Source organism: Meles meles, chromosome 13, assembly GCF_922984935.1.
Source record: "Meles meles chromosome 13, mMelMel3.1 paternal haplotype, whole genome shotgun sequence".
NCBI lineage: Eukaryota > Metazoa > Chordata > Mammalia > Carnivora > Mustelidae > Meles > Meles meles.
The window spans coordinates 55,105,355-55,124,607 of record NC_060078.1 but is presented as its reverse complement, the minus strand read 5'-3'; the positions used below and the strand labels follow the sequence as shown (position 1 = coordinate 55,124,607).

Below are 19,253 nucleotides of genomic sequence, written 5' to 3'. Positions count from 1 at the left end.
TCTGTCAAACAAACAAATAAATAAAAAATACCGAATCTTGAGAAAAAAAAAAGAGGCTTAGGAAAAAAAGACGGCTTGATGTCTCGCAGTTTCAGAATCCACCTGCTCTGGGTTCCGACTCAGTCTTGTCCGTTCCTTAGCCCTGTGTCAGCAGCCTCGCTTGTAGGGTGGGGGTAATAGTGCTTGTCTTCAAAGGTTGTGGGGAGGATTAGGAGGACGTACAGAGAGAGCCTAGCGCTACAGCCACCACCTGGAAGGCATCAGGTTGTGGTGGAGCCGTTAAAAAAATCCCGGTGGAGATCTGTGCGTTGAGTGCCGATTCCATGCCAGACACTGTTCTGAATTCTTGGCACCTATGATGTCACTCAGTCTTCCCAGCAACCTAGTGAGGTTAAGGCTGTCATCAATTTCATTTGATAAGTGAAGAAGCTGAGGTATAGAGAGCAACTTGGCCAAGGTTACATGTTTAGTCAATGATTAGGCTTTGGGTTATAGATGGTAATTATTGAAGTGATTTAAAAACACATGGCGGGGGGCGCCTGGGTGGCTCAGTGGGTTAAAGCCTCTGCCTTTCGCTCGGGTCATGATCCCAGGGTCCTGGGATCGAGCCCCGCGTCGAGCTCTCTGCTTGGCAGGGAGCCTGCTTCCTCCTCTCTCTCTCTGCCTGCCTCTCTCCCTACTTGTGATCTCTATCTGTCAAATAAATAAATAAAATCTTTAAAAAAAAAACAAAAAACCACATGGCGGGGGGCGGGGGTTGTGCCTAGCTAGTCAGGAAAGCCTGTGACTCTTCATCTTGGGGCTGTGAGTTTGAGCCCCATGTTGGGTGTAGGGATTCCTTAAAAATCTTAAAAAAATAAAAAAATAACACATGGGGTTCCTAAGGGCTTGATTGAGAGATTAAGTGATTTCTTGACAAGTGGGGGTATTTTTTTTTTAATTCATTTTTAACTATATTCGTACCTAAGAAGTGAAGCGTGGTCTTTCACACTAGGAGAGCGTCACTTGGAACCGCCATCCCTTAGTGTGAGGAGCTTCCTTTACACCGAGTGGGAAGCAAAGCTGGATTAGGGCACCGCTGATTAAATGGATATAGAGGAACCAAGAACATTTTGAAACATTCTTGGCGATTTTCAGGTGAACCTGTATAAGCTCATCCAGCTGCTGTGGCTACATAATGTAGCTTCAAAAAACAGATTGAGTCAAAAATCTGACGCAAGAGAGTTCAAATTCCACATCTAAGTGGCCTATTGCAGGGGTGGGTGCTGCTCTGTTACCCAGCTCAGAATCTTCTAAATTTATACTCTACTTTGATACAGCCACTGAATCAATGGAGGTTGACCCTGAAGACACCTGGCATTGAGATTGAACTTGAATTCCAACTTACCTTAGACCAGCCTAGTTTTATATAAATGCTGAATTACGTCAATATTTATGCTCTCTCTCCTACTTGTAAGAAGAACTTAAGGAGATTTGCCACACATATTTACAGTATTTCAATACAAAAACACACGTAATAAATTTTTTTTAAAAAATGGGAACATAGTAAAGGAAAGAGATGTGCAGGACCTTTAAATCAGGTGGTTTCTGTAAATGCACACCACCTTGAGTTGTCAGGGGTCTGGCCACGGCAAAATAGCACCATGGTGAGTGATTTAACATCTGGAATGAAATTACTTTTACAGTGTGCAATTTTGCATATCCCCTTCAAAGATGTTAGTCAACATCTCTCTCTCTATGTGTGTGTGTGTGTATGTATATACACACTTTTTTTTCCCCCACTCTCTTTCAGTAAGAGATAGAGAAATGCTATTCTAATGGATGTTCTTTCAAGGGCCTTCTACATCTCTTAATAGAAATGTAAGCCCTTGAGGTTGTTTCTGGAGGAGCTAAGATTTTAGACTCTAAGTATTTTTGCTTACCTTACAACTTCATTCAGGGGAAGAGCTTCAGGGAAAGGAGTAGTCAACATTCTTCTTGATGTTTCCAAACCTGGTGAGCATCAGCATTTTCTGGGAAGCTTTACAAAATGTATAGATTCCTGGGATCTGTGTAGAACCTCTTCAGCAGATCTGAGGTGTGTGGAGATCTATTTATATTTTTAAAAACCCCAGGGGAGGGCGCCTGGGTGGCCCAGTTGTTAAACCTTTGCCTTCTGCTCAGGTAATGATTCCGGGGATCAGCCCAGGCTTGGACTCTCTGCTCAGCAGGAAGCCTGCTTCTCCCTCTCCCACTGGCCCTGCTAATATTCCCTCTCTTGCTGTCTCTCTCTCTCTGTGTCAAATAAATAAATAGAAATCTTTAAAAAACAAAACCAAAAAGCCCAGGGGGATCTGATGACTGACCTGCTTGGGAGCAGTTGCCTCATCCTTGCAAATATCAGAGTTCTCCTGAGTTACTGGTGAGCTGGGTCCATTTCTGGCCTGAAGCATGGATGCCAGTTCCAAGAGGGCAAGGTTAACAGTGTTCTCTGGACGTTCAGGAAATTGCCCTGTATTCCTGTCCACAGGTAACAGTACCTTCTGAATAGAGATGGTTTTCCCCTCAAGGAAGAAAGGCTCTGCATCAAAACTGTTAAAACTGTTGGGCAGATATTTGGTGAAAATCCCCTCTCTGTCAAAAGGGTTATAATTCAGGTGTTGTTGTTTTTTTTTTTTAATTTTATTTATTTGACAGAGAGATACAGTGAGAGAGGGAACACAAGCAGCGGGAGTGGGAGAGGGAGAAGCAGGCTTCCTGCTGAGCAGGGAGCCCATCATGGGGCTTGATCCCAGGACCCTGGGATGATGACAGACACTTAACGACTGAGCCACACAGGTGCTCCGAGCTGTGCATTTTCTGATGATCGATGGCAACTGGTAGGGCAACGTTCCTGTGTCCATGGCCCTTGAGCACAGTGGGGGCTGTGCCAAATGGAGAGAGAGCTGATGTCTTATCTAAGAGGGCGGGGATCCTCAGCCTGTGCTGATTGTTTAGGTCCAGAATTGCTGGATTTTTCACAAGAAGCTGCGAATGTAGGCGTTTGTGTGAAATTTGCTAGCACGTAAATATTGGCAAGTTTTCCATCGTTTGCAAAGTACAGCATTTTTATTTTTATTTATTTATTTATTTTTAAAGATTTTATTTATCTGACAGAGACACAAGCAGACCGAGTGGGAGAAGGAGAAGCAGGCTTCCTACGGAGCAGGGAGCCCGATGCGGGATTCGATTCCAGGACTCTGTGATCATGACCTGAGCCGAAGGCAGACACTTAACAGCTGAGCCACCCAGTCGCCCCAAAGTACAGTCTTTTTAGAAAACAACAGGGTTCTTACAGCCGAGTCTGTGTGTACACCTCCAACCTCATCCCCTTTCTCTCCCTGTACTTCCCAGGTTTCATCCATGCCCGTCCGCATGCCATTCCTATAATGCGGTGTGCTCTTTCCTGCCTCCTGTAGTGCCCTTACATAGTTTTTTTTTTTTTTTTTTTTTAAAAAGATTTTATTTATTTGACAGAGAGAGATCACAAATAGACAGAGAGGCAGGCAGAGAGAGAGAGAGAGGGAAGCAGGCTCGCCGCCAAGCAGAGAGCCCGATGTGGGACTCGATCCCAGGACCCTGAGATCATGACCTGAGCCGAAGGCAGCGGCTTAACCCACTGAGCCACCCAGGCGCCCCGCCCTTACATAGTTTTAAGCAACACCTCCTCTTAGGAGTCTTCCCTGATTCCATCTTTAGGCTCCCATTCCTCTTGCTTCCCAGCTAGTCCAGCACTCACCAGCTGTGGTATGTGCCTGTCTTCCCCAGCAGACTGTGAGCGCCTCCATGGTGGGCACTATCCTTTCCAGGCCTGTATCCCAGTGCCTTGTGTGGTTCCCAGAATCTGTAAACAGTGGCTCATATTTCTAGAGGTTGACGGTGTGCTCTGCATGAACCATTTCATGTAATCCTTGTAATAGCCTTCTGATGTCAGGACTGTTTTCCCTCCTGGTTCCTAGGTGAGAAGAGGGGATGTGTCCTGCCCAAGCACACTTAGGTCACAGGAGGCAGAGACAGGACTCGAACCCTGGCCTTCAGAAGCCGCACTCTCTTTCAGGATGCACTTAAGGAATGACTGATGAATGAATGAAGGAGAAAGAGAAAATGGGAACAGAGGAGGGAGAAAACAGAAACCTGCCGTCATCACAGAGGAGCCAGTGGGCAGGCCGTGTGCTCGGTTCTAACAGCCGTATTTAGTTATTTAGCTGTAAATTGAAGAAAATGGGAAAGCTACATCATCATCCTGTTCTGCACCATTTAGAAGTGAAATCAAACCCTGCAGAAACCTTCTTGTGCTCTCAGGAGTCTGGCAGCGAGGCCATAAAGCTGCATTAGGACCTTGCAGGATAGGGTGGTTTTACTGGCTGGCCTCTGAGCAAAGTGTGTGCCTTGGGAGGGCCGGAGGGCGAGAGAGACGTGTGTGAATGGTGCAGAAAATGGCAGGTTGTTCATTACTGGAGATCGTTGCGCCTAACTCCATTTGTTCTCATGGAGCAAGGGCTGTGTTGTGTGGTCTCTGGGGAAGAAAGCCGGAAGTGGGTTTTTGAGGATGTCCATTGAGCTAATGGATTGTTTCTTTGGAGGAGCGTACGGGATTTCTTTTTCATATATTGAAGCTGACTCCGTTATGAGCTGGTTCTAATGGAATTTGATGATCGGCAGGAAATGAGCAGAGACAGTGCAGGATACTGGGTTACATGGATGGGCTCCGGAGCCCACCAGCTGTGTGGCCTCCTGCAAACGGTTTTGACCCTGCTCCTTCACCCCCTCCTCTGTAACGATGCATGTCATCTCTTGCACTGCTCGAGGACGAGTAAGGGAAGCCTCGCCAAATACTTACACTGTGCCCGCCCGTTAGAGGAGCTTAGTAACTGGTGGCTGTGATTACGAAGATGATTATGGTGAACGGTGTGTCATGGGGATTGGAGGCCCCATTCAGGATGGGGACGAACTGTGTTGGAAAAATGGGGGTCTTCTCCCTGAGGTCCCTTCCAGGGCCGTTTTCGGATCTGTTTTTTTTTTTTTTTTTTTAAGGGCGGGGTTGCTGGGCCTTGCCCAGTGCAGAGCAGTTGAGATGATTGTCCTGTGGGGGGAGACAGCCACACGGCAGGTGGCGGGGCTGGTGGTAGAGTCCCTTGGGCCGAAGGCCACAGTGGAGGAGGCCTGGGGGTTGCCTTAGATCTGGATTTCTCTTTGGCTCTCGCAGTTAGGTTGGGAGCATCTGCTTGTGACCTCTTGGTAACCAGCAAGGGAATGGGGTTTGGAATGAGCGGGTATGGTTTCAAGTTCAGCCTCAAGCCTTTAGCTGTGAGAACTTGAATCAGTCACAGCTTCTCTGAATCTCAGTTTCCTCATCTTTGAAATTACCATGTATGTTGGTGGTGAGGTCGTCAAATAGGAGATTGTATGGGAAAGGGCTTTAGTCTTATTTAAATTCTCCCCACTTTTTTTTTTCCCCAAAAGTATGTGGCTCAGAGAATGTGAACTTAATCTGTTTCTGTGTGATTCTATCCGAGTCCCAGCTGACCATATTGTCTTGTAACCTTCTGAGATTTCCTTTGGCTTCCCATCAGTTTGGCTTTAAAAAAAAAAAAAATCAGACCAAAAATTGGGATGGTCAGGTCTTGGTTACTTAGGCTTGGGACTCTTAAGGCTGGTTCTGGCTTGTCCAGGACATGCCAGGATGTGCTTAACAGAAATGCCTCTCCCACAAGACAGTTTGAACCAATGCTGGAAATTCCAGAGTTCTTAGCAGCAGAGCATATGAAAGGAGAAGAAACTTCTGTTTCTATTTTCTCAAGCTTTTCGCTCCGTACTCCACCCTTGTCTCATCGTTTTCGTTTTGTGGGTGGTCACGTTCCAGGGTAGTGATGTTAGAAATGATCATTTGATTCCTTTTGAAATCGTCATTTCTGAACGGGTAGAACGAAGCAACGTGATTATGTATTTCACAACGCTAGATACTTCAGACTCAGTCATTTGTTGGACAAATATTTATTGAGCACCTACTATGTGCCAGGCACTGGGGATACCACAGTGCAAAGGGAAGACAAAATCCTGCCCCCCTCACACCTTCCTGTTTAGTGGGCTCTCAGACAGTAAATAAATAAACCCACAAAATAGATTCACAGACCTAATGTGACAAGTGTCTTGAAAAAGAACAGTGTGTTAAAAGGAAGGCAGGGGTCTGTCTACCTTAGATTGGTCAGTCAGGGAAGGCCTCTCTCAGAGTGGTCATTTAAGTGTGACCTGAAGGAAGAGACAGAGTTAATCAGAGTAGAGGTTACAGGAGTTGCTAAGGCCCTGTGGTGGGAAAGAACCAAGGAAGGCCCTGGAGCTAGAGCTCATCTGGGTGTGGGGGACGGTGGTGGTGGTGGGGGTGGTGGCCTGATGAGGGTGAGGAAGGAAACACAGTCTTTCTTCTTAGTGATTTTGGATTTTACTCTAAGGGGACTCTTTAAGGCTATTAGATTTCACACTAATAGATTTAACACTGCTAGATTCCATGATAGATCGGTTCCATCAGGCTGCCCTCTCCAGAGATAGAATTTGCCAACAGAATTATTGCCAATCCCAAACAGTAATGCTTAGGGTCTTTTTTTTTTTTTTTTTTCTTTTCTTTCTTTTTTCTTTTTAAAGTAAAACTCTATGCCAAACACAGGGCTTGAACTCATGACCCCGAGATCAGGAGTTGCATGGCTACCAACTGACCTAGCCAGGCACCCCACTTAGGACCTTATTTATTTACTTATTTATGTTTTTATTTTCTAAATATTTTATTCGTTCGAGGGAGAATGAGAGAGGGAGAAAGCATAGAGGGAGAGAGAGGGAGAGGGAGAAGCAGACTTCCCGCTGAGCAGGGGGGAGTCTGATGCCGGACCCAGCACCCTGAGATCATGACCTGAGCCGAAGGCAGATGCTTTATGACTGAGCCATCCTGGCACCCCTTCTTAGGACCTTTTTTTTTTTTTTTTAAGATTTTATTTATTTATTTGACAGACAGAGATCGCAAGTGGGCAGAGAAGCAGGCATAGAGAGAGAGGAGGAAGCAGGCTCCCTGCTGAGCAGAGAGCCCGATGCGGGGCTCTATCCCAGGACCCTGAGATCATGACCTGAGCCGAAGGCAGAGGCCTTAACCCACTGAGCCACCCAGGCACCCCATGCGTGTGTATTTTAAGATTTTATTTATTTATTTGACAGAGAACACAAGTGGGGGAGCAGCAGAGGGAGAGGGAGAAGCAGGCTTCCCACTGAGCAGGGAGTCTGATGCCGGGCTCGATCCCAGGACCCTGGCATCATGACCTGAGCTGAAGGCAGTCGCTTAACCAACTGAGCCACTCAGGCGCCCCTTTGAAGATTTTAAGCAATCTCTACACCCCATTTGGGGCTCGAACTCACAACTCCGAGACCACAACCCCAAGATCTAGAGTTGCGTGCTGCACCAGCTGAGCCAGCCAGGCGCCCCAGGGGCTTTTGCAAAGACAGATCTCTGGTAAACAAATGATGGGAAAGCCAGAAAGGAAGGTTAAGAGGTCAGGATCTCTGCACTGGCTTCCACTTCCTGCTACATTCCAGAAGAGTTTTGTCTGATAAAGTCCTAGCACGTCTGAGCCAAAAGGGACCCAAAGGATCAAGCCATCCACCGCTTGCTTTATGGGGTCACGGAGGTGATAAGGGGATGGACCATGACAGCAGCCTCACACCGGCCGCCTCAGAAGGGGCCAGACACTGGGGATACCACAGTGCAAAGGGCAGACAGATTTTCAGATTGGAGAGGGCTGATTAGAAAGCATGGCTGCTGAAAACGGCATGAGATATGGAGGCTGAGGGCATAAACCTTGTGTTCTATCTAGCCTGGTGCCTCAAGGGGCTTCTGAACCCTGGTTCAGCTTTGTGGAGACCCCAGATGTTCAGAGGATCTCCCCCACTTGGTTCCAAGGGACAGGGGTCAGGACCCTGTGAGCACTGGGACTCTGTGTCACCACCATTCTGCTCTTGCGGGGGTGGGGGGTGCTTGCAGTCCCATTAGGGAAGGTCTTTGAATATCAGAGTCACGGACCAACACTGGGACGATAGTAGTGTTTTTAGTATTACTTGGTTTAGAAAATACCTAGTAGCAAAAAATTACTCTGTAGTTGTTACAGCTATGGAATGCGTTTGTGCTTTTAATCATTGCAACAGCCTCTGTCGTTCGCTTGAAAAATAGCTGTACGTCTGCGTGTGGAGCATGGTATTTTCCCACGTGCATGTAAGGCCCAGCAGGCAGGTGAATTTGACAGCCCACTGCAGTAACTGACTGGCTTTCCCCAAGCATTGGTGGCTCATAAATTTGGAACCGCTAATTCAGAAGATTCAACCTGCAGGAAACAAGCCACCTATAGGGGATGATCCTAGCCATAGTCAACTTCCCCGGGCAGGAGGAGATGGACCCGTGTGAGCCACACTACTGTATTGAAAAATATTCTTTACTGCCTTTTTTTTTTTTTAAAAAGTAGGCTCTATGCCCAGTGTGGAGCCCAACACGGGGCTTGAACTCACGACCCTGAGGTCAAGACCCGAGCTGAAATCAGGAGTCAGATGCTCAGCTGACTGAGCCACCCAAGTGCCCCTTTATTCCTTTTTTTGATTACAAGAGTAATTCAAGATCGTTGTAAAAAATGGAAACATTATGGAAATGTATAACTGTGAACGGTTTTATGTGCAGTGTTCCCATTTTTTCTGTGCTTCATAATAAGATTTTTATAGAAAGAGGCTGTTGCTGTATGTAATGTTCTCCACGTGTGTGTGTTTTTAATGTACTTGGTAATTTATTTTAAGGAAGCAATAAGGTTCTGTGGGAAGAACATTGGGTCTGGCTTCAGGGTTGGGTTCTGGCTCCTTAAATATCCTAGTTGGATTGCTGGTAATGTAGTGATACTCCAGTTGGGGGATCCCAGGTAAATCGCAGATCTTCTTCAGCCTCGGTGTCCTGGTCTCTAAAATAGGGACTGACTGATATGTGTCCTTTCGTAGAAGGTTGTTGTAAGGACCCAATGACATGGTGTATAGGAAAGGACTCTGTGACCCATCATGTGTTATGGAAATAGTAAGGATTGTTATTATTGAAACTTACGATTTCTGCCCTTTTTCCTCTTCAGATGCTCTGGTCCTTATCAGTGACTACTTCCCCCAGTGGTAACTTACTCAGTGGCTTCCCTGGAGACAAAGGGTCATTGACCTACTCTTCCTTCTTCCCAGGTCACTCCCGGAAGCAAGGCTGCGATAGCTAACTTATGCATCGGAGATGTGATCACAGCCATCGATGGGGAAAATACCAGCAGCATGACGCACTTGGAAGCTCAGAACAAAATCAAGGGCTGCACAGACAACATGACTCTCACAGTCACCAGGTAAGGCCCATGGAAACGCTCAGTCCTCGACGGGAGGGCAGCGTGTGAGCAGGTCGGCCTCGCCAGCCTCAGACACCTTGAGCCCCAGCTCCGCGCCACGTGTGCTGCGGACAGGCCCAGGCTGGCAGGTCTATAGGATTGGGATTTCCCCAGGTTGTTCGTTTTTCTCTCGAATTTTCCTGGTGCTGCTTAGAGTGTGGGCGTCTTTCTCTAGGAGCTCCGCATTTTCACTTGCTCCAACATGACCAACCAAAACTTTGAGGAAGTAAAATCAGTGAAGTATTGTCAGGTAAAATGAAATGAAGGTTTTTGTTTGTTTGTATGTTTGTTTTTAAATATTTTATTTATTTGACAGAGAAATCACAACTAGGCAGAGAGGCAGGCAGAGAGAGAGGAGGAAGCAGGCTCCCTGTGGAGCAGAGAGCCCGATGCGGGGCTCGATCCCGGGACCCTGAGATCATGACCTGAGCCGAAGGCAGAGGCTTAACCCACTGAGCCACCCAGGCGCCCCGAGATGAAGGTTTTTTCCTGGAAACCACTGACAATGTACGAGGCTGCCGCTCGTACCACACCACCGCGAGCAGGGGGTAGGCCCCAGGAGGGCGAAGTAGCACCTTAACCAGAATGCTGCACGTGAGCTGAAGTGCACCACAGGAAGGGAGACCTAATGTTCTCAAAGATTGCCGTGTGAGGAGAGGGCACTGGGAGCTTAACTGGGGTAGAATTCCCATCCTGCTTCCGTTTAGTCTTGGGAGGGGCAGCACAGGGACATGATTTTAGGAGAGCTTTGGTTTAACCTTTGCGAGCTCCCTCCTTCCTGTTGGATCAAGTTCACATTCTTCAGGGCACCTGGGTGGCTCATCGGTTAAGCGACTGCTTTTGGCTCCGGTCATGATCCCAGGGTTATGGGATGGAGCCCCGAGTCGGGCTCTCTGCTCAGCAGGGAACCTGCTTCTCCCCCTCCCTCTGCTGTTCCCTCTGCTTGTGCTCTCTCTCTCTCTGTCAAATAAATAAAATCTTTTTTTAAAAAGTTCGCATTCTTCATTCTGTTCTTCTGCTAACCTGCTGTTTAATGCCTTAACTTTAGGTTCCACTGCTCGTCATCATGAACCCTTTGCTCCAGTTCTCACCTATGAACTAGGTTTATTACTTTGTCTGCCTTGTGCCATAGGACTGGTGGGAGGGCCAAGTGTGGGGGAGGAGTTCCAAATATTGTGTATACTTCTGAGCCCTGGCCTCATAGGAGGTGCACCTTTGTTTTTAATTTTTTTCAAGTAGACTCTACTTGAGACTTGAACTCATGGGACTTGAACTCATGACCCTGAGATCAAGAGTCAACATGCTCTACCTACTGAGCCAGCCAGGCACCCCACTCTTTCTTTTTCTATCCCCTCAAAAGCTCATTTGTCCCTCATTCTCATCTCCATTTCTATCTCAGTCCAAACCTTTTCTTTTTTTTTTTTTTAATATTATTTATTTATTTGACACAGAGAGAGATCACAAGTAGGCAGAGAGACAGGCAGGGGCGGGGGTGCGGGGGAAGCAGGCTCCCTGCTGAGCAGAGAGCCTGATGCGGGGCTCGATCGCAGGACCCTGAGATCATGACCTGAGCCAAAGGTAGAGGCTTAACCCACTGAGCCACCCAGGCACCCCAGTCCAAATCTCTTCAAAGACATTCATTCATTCATTCATTCATTCTTTTTTTTATTCATTTGCCAGTGAACTCAACAGGTGTGTCCTGTATCTCTCTGGCCCCGTGCTTAACTCTCTGACCGTGCAGGATTGGCAAAAACATTCTCTCGCTCTTGGAGAGAAAAAAATTTCACTAGTGGAAGTGGGACGAGACAGGTTGTTGCTGTATGATCAGTACAGAGAAATCCTCTGCATCCTCAAGAAGGGAGGCAGCCCTTTTATCTGGGCCAGCCGTGCCTACGAATAACAAGTTGCTAACCTGTCCTGGCTCAAGCACACTGCGAGCGGGAGAGGAGAAGCTCGGTCTGTCCTGACCGAGGTGGTCCAGCACGAGGCTTCTTGGGAGCGTGGAGCAGGGAGGAGGCTGGTGTGCCGGGGGCCGTGACACAGTAGTGAGAGAGGTTGAGGCCGGAAGAGGTTTGAGCCGCATGGGAAGCCCCTGGGGGCGGAGTGTGGCCGCCATCAGACACGATGTCATCCGATTGGCAAACAGAGGGGAAGGCAGGTGGCAGAGTCAGACTTCAGAGGCCAGAGTCAGACTTCAGAGGCCAGAAGTCAGGCAAGAAGGGGCATTTTCTGGATTTTAGCGTATATTATTTAGCATGAATGAAACAATAGTTTTGTCCATCTGTTGCAGATCTGAACAAAAGATCTGGTCCCCCCTGGTGACCGAGGAAGGGAAGCGTCATCCATACAAGATGAATTTGGCCTCTGAACCCCAAGTAAGTACTCTTTCACCATGGCCGCTGCTGCTCCTGCCTTCTCTGCCTTCGACACGGCTTCACACATCCCCGTTTCTCTGGCCCTGGAGGCGTGGGCCGAGGCCAGGAGAGCCCGCCGCTGACACCGCGGGGACCTGGCTCCTGTTCACTTCTTCCCGTAAGGGAGCTCCCGGAGGACAGAGCTGGAAAGCCCCAGGGCAGGGACACGGAGCGGGAGAGCATAGGAAGTGATACAGGAAGCGGGAGGACGCCTTCCTGCGCAGAATAGGATGATGGTTGGACCATGGCGACATCCAGGAGCTGGCTTAGCTCACCACGCATTTCAGATCCGGGCCAGTCAAACCAGGGAGAGAACAAGCGTTGGGTCCTGAGGCCTGAAGCCAAGAGGCGAGAGCGTGCTGGTTACCCCGCCTCCCCTCCCTGGACCCCACTCTCTGGTCTCCATGAGCCTCCTGGTGGGACTCTCTCATTTCTGTAGAAGGGAGACTTCTGGTGAGACCCCCAAGTCACAAAATAAAGTGGCAGTGCAGACTGAGACCGTGTCGGGCCGTCAGCGTACAGTCTGCCAGCCAAACAGTCTCTGAGGACAGCAGACTCTCTGAAGACCCCGCATTTGTAAACAAGTCCCTTAGTAGTTAGATTAAAAGTGATTTTCTTTCTGTCTTCCTTAATTGCCTCTCTTAAGTTATCGACCACGAATGGGTGCTCTTTTGAAATAAGGGGAAAAAACTTTAGCCTGTTTAGAACATTTTTGTGAAATTCCTTGTGCATGGCCTGCGCCTTTTTACAAAGTATGTGTCTTGGATACATTAATGAATTATTATTAATAAGTTAATAAATAGGGGGGCCTGACTGAGTCAGTGGGCCACACAACGCTTGTCGGGGTTATGAGTTCAAGCCCCATGTGGGGTATAGAGGTTACTTAAAAATTTAAAAAATCTTAAAAAAACAGTTAATTGATAATGGCTTTTGAAAACTTCTCTTAGACTGGTTTGTGATTGTTATATATTTAACCCCAACTGAAGATTTGAACTTCAACTTTTTTTTTCTAAATTTGGGACATGACTGATTTCTTACAGTGAATCATATAGGTAACATATAGCTAGCTATACTTTATACATGAGAGAAACTTCTGTGAAAATGAACTTATTAAAAAAAGGAGGAAAAAAACACTCATGAAGTGTGTTGTGTGCATAAATTGAGTGGTTGTTTACAAGTCATATTTTCTCAAAGGTATCCATGAAAATTTCTGAGATATAGTCACATAACATTTTTTCATTAACATAATAAAAATCATACTCAGAAATCCTAAGAGTTGCATTTATGGACCATTTTGTATCTGGCATTTCAAAACAGGCACGAACATGTTATTCTGTATAGCACCTGTAAGGAAAGCTGGTCTAGAATAGCACTCAGTCTGTAAACCAGTGGTTGTGCAAACCAATTCCATTTTTTCGTTATTTTTTAAAAGCTTATTTAAGTAAGCTCTACACCCAGCATGGGGCTTGAACTCCTAACCCCGAGATCAAGAGTCACGGGCTCTTCCGACTAAGCCGGCCAGGCGCCCCATGCAAACTAATTTTAAACATGCCACTGTTAACTCCAACTTCCCGAGAAATTCTTAGCCACTTTGCTGAATTTACTATAAATGTTAAGTTTCAAGGTGTTAAGCTTTCATATATTTTACAATACCTAAGGAGTGATTTTGTTTCGATTTGGTCTCCCTAAAATCTTACTTTCACACAAATAAGGTTAATACTTAATGTTTCACTTACATATTTTTCTGTCTTGAGTTTTCATTGTAAACCTATAATCTGGTCCCTCTGTTAATATTTTGAAGGTAGTTCTCTTCCTTAAAAAAAGAATTTAAAAAATTCTTTACAAATATTTTAACATCCGACTTGAGTATATTTTTCTTTTGATTCCAGTAATTCTTTGTTCCTATGGAAAAACTTCCCACTCTCCTTTTTCCAAAACCTTCCACTTCCAGTCATTCTAAAATAAAGGAATGAGTAAGAGCAGAGTTCATCTATAATTAAAAGATCTGTTAGTTCATGTAATGCCAACCACCACCCCAGCTTATCTGAGGTCAGAGTAGTTACACACCTAGTTTATATTTCCTCATTATTGAGTTTCCTTGGAGACTGATAAATACAAAGCCCAAACAATTACATCATCCCTTCCAAAAGGCAGGCCCTGAATTAACCGCCTGACTTCTGGAAAGACCAGTATTCACATGGGGTTAGAGAGATTCCTTTTATGTACAAAACAGATACATTCTCAGCAGATTCTCTATAAAGAGAAAAATCAGAATTTCCAACCGGAATAATTTTCTCTTGTCTTCTATTCTCACTGGAAATGTGTTTCTGGGAAGGGAGAAGGGGCGGGAGCTGGTTGGATGTCCGTTTGCCTGTCTCGGTGGTTGCCACACTCACATGTCACACCAAGCCCGTGTGAGAGAAGGCTCTGTCGACTCCACTGTAAAGATGAGACGTGGGCTCCGAGAGCTCCAGCTAGCCCAGGGCCAAACAGGAAGTGATGGGAAAATTGAGCCAAGACAGAAAACTAGGAATCTTCTTGGTGCTGGGCATCCTGTGTTGCTCTGAGGAATTGCTGAGGAGAGGGCAGGCTGCGCCAAAGTCCCGCCCACCACCACCACAGATTTGCAGGTGCCCTGCTGCGAGTGACTGCGTACTGTTCCTCCTGGTAGCTGTGCCATAAAATTTACTTAACCATGTTTTGGTTGCTGCTAAGGTTATTTTCTTAACTGATGGTACTTCCCCTTTTTGGGGCGTGATCTCTGTGTACTTTGCTTTTGTCCAACGTGGACGAAGTGGACTCACTGTAATTTCTACTTTAAAACCTCACCAGTTGCAGCTTGTCTGAAAAGGAAGCCTGTCTGAATAGTGAAAAAGAAATCGCAGTCATAAAAATATTTCCTTGAAAAAAAAATATTTCCTTGACTTTTATTTAGATCCATACACAGTGAATGAAGGTGTTACTTTTCATTGTCATGTTTTCTAAGAAAGCGTGAAAGACTTGAAGTTTGGGTGACAAAGAGCGGGGCGGGGGGTGGGGAGGAAGAACAAGAAGTTCCCCCAAAAGAACTCTTTTAGGGCCAGTTGTTCTGGGCCTGGGTGTGAAGAAAGAGGCCCTGGTTCAGGAAAGTCCTGTCTTGGGGAACACAGAAAATAGGGTGCAGGTCGAGTGTAGTCGCTACAGAGGCCGTGCTGTGGGCCGGGTCCAGAATGTTTGTGCAGAAAGCACCTTTCTAATTGTGTTGTCGGGAAAAGCCATGATTTTTAAGAACAGGAATGTTCGTTTAAAAAGTGTCAGGCTGTTGGGCGTGGAGGTGGGGGTGTGTTTGTAAAGAAGCTCTGAGCTGTTGTCCCTGTAGGAATTATCCAGGCTCCTGGAGGTGCAGGGAGGGGGTGCCGGGGGCGCTGTCTCAAGTTACAGAAGGAGGGACTCCTGGGCACGCCCCTCTAGCAGGTAGCTCCCAGCCTTCCGTTTGGTGAGCTTGGCCTCCTGCAAGAAACTTCAGATCCCCTGCTCCCTTTACCCCTTCCTGACCGAGCACTGGGCCACCCCGGCCTCCTCAGCAGTGCTTCGCCCAGTGGCCCCACAGCTTCTTATCTTGCTGGTGTAACCCCCTGGATCCTAGGGGATTTGTCTCCACCTTTTATCATCTCCTGCCACACACGGACCGAGTGACTTGTGTTCTTCTCCTCCTTGTACCCTAATCCCTCTGGAATGTGCCCTGCAAGGGTGTATCAGCCCCAGCTTGGATCCTGATGGTCCAAGACATGTAGGTGTGTTGTGCCCAGGGGCGCCAGCAGCAGATCAGGCCTGACTGGACCTCAGGGAAGAACGAGAAGGCGTTGCTGGTGTGCGAAGCCTCACCCTCGCCCATCTTAAGGCTTCCCTGCTCATTGCCTGTGTGTCTAGTGGGCGTGTCAGGGCCCTTCCCATGAAGGCTGGTGTGGACCCAGGGCCCCCGGAGCTTCCTTTCTGGAGCTCAGCCTGCACTGCCCCTCGAGCGGTGTGCACTGAGCGCCCCCTGATTTCTGCTCTGAACTCTGCCTACAGGAGGTCCTGCACATAGGGAGTGCCCACAACCGGAGTGCCGTGCCCTTCACTGCCTCACCGGCCTCTAGCTCTGCCCCCAGGGTCATCACAAACCAGTACAACAACCCGGCTGGCCTCTATTCCTCTGAAAACATAACCAACTTCAACAACGCTTTGGAGTCCAAGACAGCAGCCAGCGGGCAGGAGACGAACGGCAGAGCGTAAGTAGCCTTGAAATTCCCCCTACAGGCCAGTCCTGGAAAAGGCCCTTCCCAGCAGGACTAGGTTCATGGTCCACAGCAGGTGGAGGGAGGTGGAGCCTTCTCCAGCCCAGAGAGGAAAATGTCTCCCCCAGCACTGTGCTTTCTGCCTTCATTTTCCTTATCTCTAGAAAGGGGCAAATACCCCCTGCCTTGTAGGGTTGTTGGCACATAAGAAGTCATGTGTAAAATGCCTAGAACTCCGCCTGGCACAAACGAATCAGTTAGTCCCCGAGACCTATTTCCTTCTTTCCTGGATTTCTCGGGTCATCGTCATCTTCTCAGTGGTCACCTTCCTTCTCTGGCAGCCCTACAGATTCCTGAGGCATTCTTTCGGATTTGTAGTTTGGGGCTCCTCCTTGTGTTCACCATCTGACCTGAGCAAGGGACGTGGACTTCATGATGAGTTTTTGCGAATGAGTGTTTGCTGCTCTTCCCCCAGGGGAAATAATAGAAGAGAAGTTTGTGAGGAGCTGAATGTGTGTCTGTCGGAACAGGTTCTGACAGAGGTGGGGTGAGGGGGCTGCAGGCGGACCGGGTAGAGAGGTCTAAGGAAGTATCTTTCTCAGGGCTAGGGAGGCCTGACCCCTCCTGTCACCAGCCATTTGGCCGCAGTTGCCTCTAAGTCTTTATCCGAAGTATCGTCTGGCTTCCTAGCAGAGGGGGCCCAGTGTCTGCTCTGTCCCATATTTGTTGGTTGGTTGGTTTGTTTTTTTTTTAAGTAGGCTTTGTGCCCAGCGTGGAGCCCAACGCGGGGCTTGAACTCACAACCCTGAGTCCAGACCTGAGCTGAGATCGAATGCTTAACCGACTGAGCCACCCAGGCACCCTATTCCCGGACTCTTCAAAGATGAATCCAGAAACACTGGGGCTAACACAGCCCACAGCAAAGGAACTGGATTTGAGAAAGGAGAATAGGAGGTGGGACCAGTTCCCTGGGATGAAAAGATGAGGGACTAGGTCGTGCGTTGCCCCCTCACATGCCCAAAGGTGGTCGGGAAGATCAGGACAGAGCTCGGAGTGCAGACAAGGGGGAGCAGAGTGGCCTGTGGGCAGCTGCACAGCCACAGGCCCAGAGTGGCTCCAGGCAGCCCTGCTGATTTATTAATTTCGGCTGGTTAATTTCACTGACATGGAAACCAGAAACCCTTTTTTAAAAACCTGAAACCTGGTTTTTAAACGTTGGTCAGAGTCACATTGATTGGACAATACCACGTGGTCCAAATCTCGTCTGATCTCCGAGCATCTTTCCACTTGGAATCCTCAGTGCTTGTGTTCGCTCTGAAGCCTGTTTGCTGTTCAGTTTCTTACTTTAACAAGAATCGGCCCAGCTCTTCCGGTGAGTAAATTGCACACCCGTTGCTTCACATGCAGGTTGGGAGAGGTTAAGGCACGGGAGGTTCCAGACAACTTAAATGTGTGGAAAGTGCTGTCCCTCCCAAGGGCTCCTTCAGCAGACCATGCAGATAGCTGTCGCCCTCTCCCCGGAAAAGGGAGATGGACGTTATTGGGCACCCACTGTATGCAGGTCCCTGGGCCCAGCTGAAAGGCTCTGCAATTTCCTTTAAGTTCCTTAGAGCCTAGAAGGAGAGACGTTTTGCTGAGTAACTTTGGCTTTGTTACAAGACGTTCAAGGTCACTGACATTTATTGTAGTAACCGAGACAAGGTGACTACTCATGCTGCTGCTTCCCCAGATTATGATTCTTGCAGGGGCTGAGTGGCTTGGGGTGATGCTAGTCTTCCAGGTGACTGCGGGGGTTTGTGGGGGAACCTGAGAAAGCTTGTCGTGCTGGGCCCCCCAGGCTTTCCATGGACAGTCCCGTGGGGAGCCGAGCGGCCAAAACGCCAATGGCCATGATCCCTGTTCTTTGCTTCTTTCGTGATGGGGGAGGCTGAGAACATGACCCTCTTTTACTGTCCCCGAGTGGAATGTTCCATGATCTGGATTTAATAACCCAGGAAATGACACATCCTTGATTGAAAGAACTGCTATGCATTGGGAGAAATAATGTGCCGGGGGAGAATTTTTAGTTTGGCTTTGGTGGTTTTTCCTTCATTAATGTCTTCTTTCTTTTCTTATGCTCCCCACCTGCTCCCCTCTTCCTGAAACAATTAAGTCTGAAACTGTCGGGACATGTGCAAGCCTTTCCTCCAGCCTCTGTCCCCTCCTGTCGCAGACCTTCAGGCTGCAGCCGGCGCTGAGTCTTCCCGCTGTCAGGGCTCTCCTTACAGATTTTCTCAGCACAGGGGACCCCCCTTGGACCTCACCCCAGACTCTGAGAATAAATCCAGAAACAGCGGGAATACCAGCAGCCCATGGCAGAGGCAGGGCCCAAAAGCGCTGTGCTGCCTGTCGTGAGGGTCTGCTTCCCGGCCCACTTCAGAGAGGCTGCTTGTGCGTTGTCGGCAGAGACAGACTCTCCTGTGTGGCCGGTGGCCACGGGTAGCTGGCTTGCTCGGTCAGCAGAAGGCCCCAAGCGCTCACTCACCCGCATTGTTAAGTCTGTAACATTCACCGAGGTTCGAGAATTGGCTCACTTCATACTTTGCGTCTGAGGTCATCACTGATTCCCCGGGGCTCCCTCTTGAGTTTCTTTGTCCCAGACACTTCAAAGCAGCCCAGTGTGTGTGTGCATGGCTCCCTGTCTCGTTGGGCGTCCCAGGGCCGCGTCCCCATGTGACCAGAATACAGACAGCATTGCTGTTTCCAGATTAAACTGGGATGGCAGGCAAGAAGGCACCATCTGCCGCCTGGCCTCCCAGGACACACACGCGGCTGAGTGGGACAGTCTTTGGGGCAGTTTCACTTAACACTCATGTATTGAGTCCCTGTTGTGTACCACGTGGGTGGAGGAAATGTTGCCCTGTTCAGCTGAAAGCTTTCACCTGCTCTCTGACCTCTTTCAGCCAACTTGAAGGGCTCTGGTCATTTTCTGGTGATTCAGGGCCTGGGTTTCCTTGTAGATGTGACGCCACTTTATACTTGCCTAAAGGTACACGTCTCGTGGCTAGAGGGCCCGTGAATCCCAGGTAGGCCTCTTACGTCAGGCAGATCACGTAACTTCTGTTAGACTCAGCCTCCCCATCTCCAAGGCGCACGTA

The 19,253-nt window shown here is 48.2% G+C and overlaps 1 protein-coding gene across 1 annotated transcript in view; it reads left to right on the top strand.

Annotated features, from left to right (window-relative positions):
• PDLIM1 (PDZ and LIM domain 1) overlaps nt 1–19,253 on the top strand; it is a 46,170-nt gene that overhangs the window by 7,576 nt on the left and 19,341 nt on the right. Inside the window, exons 2-4 of the mRNA XM_046026921.1 lie at nt 9,256–9,407; nt 11,737–11,821; nt 15,911–16,110. Coding sequence (XP_045882877.1) covers nt 9,256–9,407; nt 11,737–11,821; nt 15,911–16,110 — 437 coding nt within the window. The remainder of the gene's footprint in view (nt 1–9,255; nt 9,408–11,736; nt 11,822–15,910; nt 16,111–19,253) is intronic.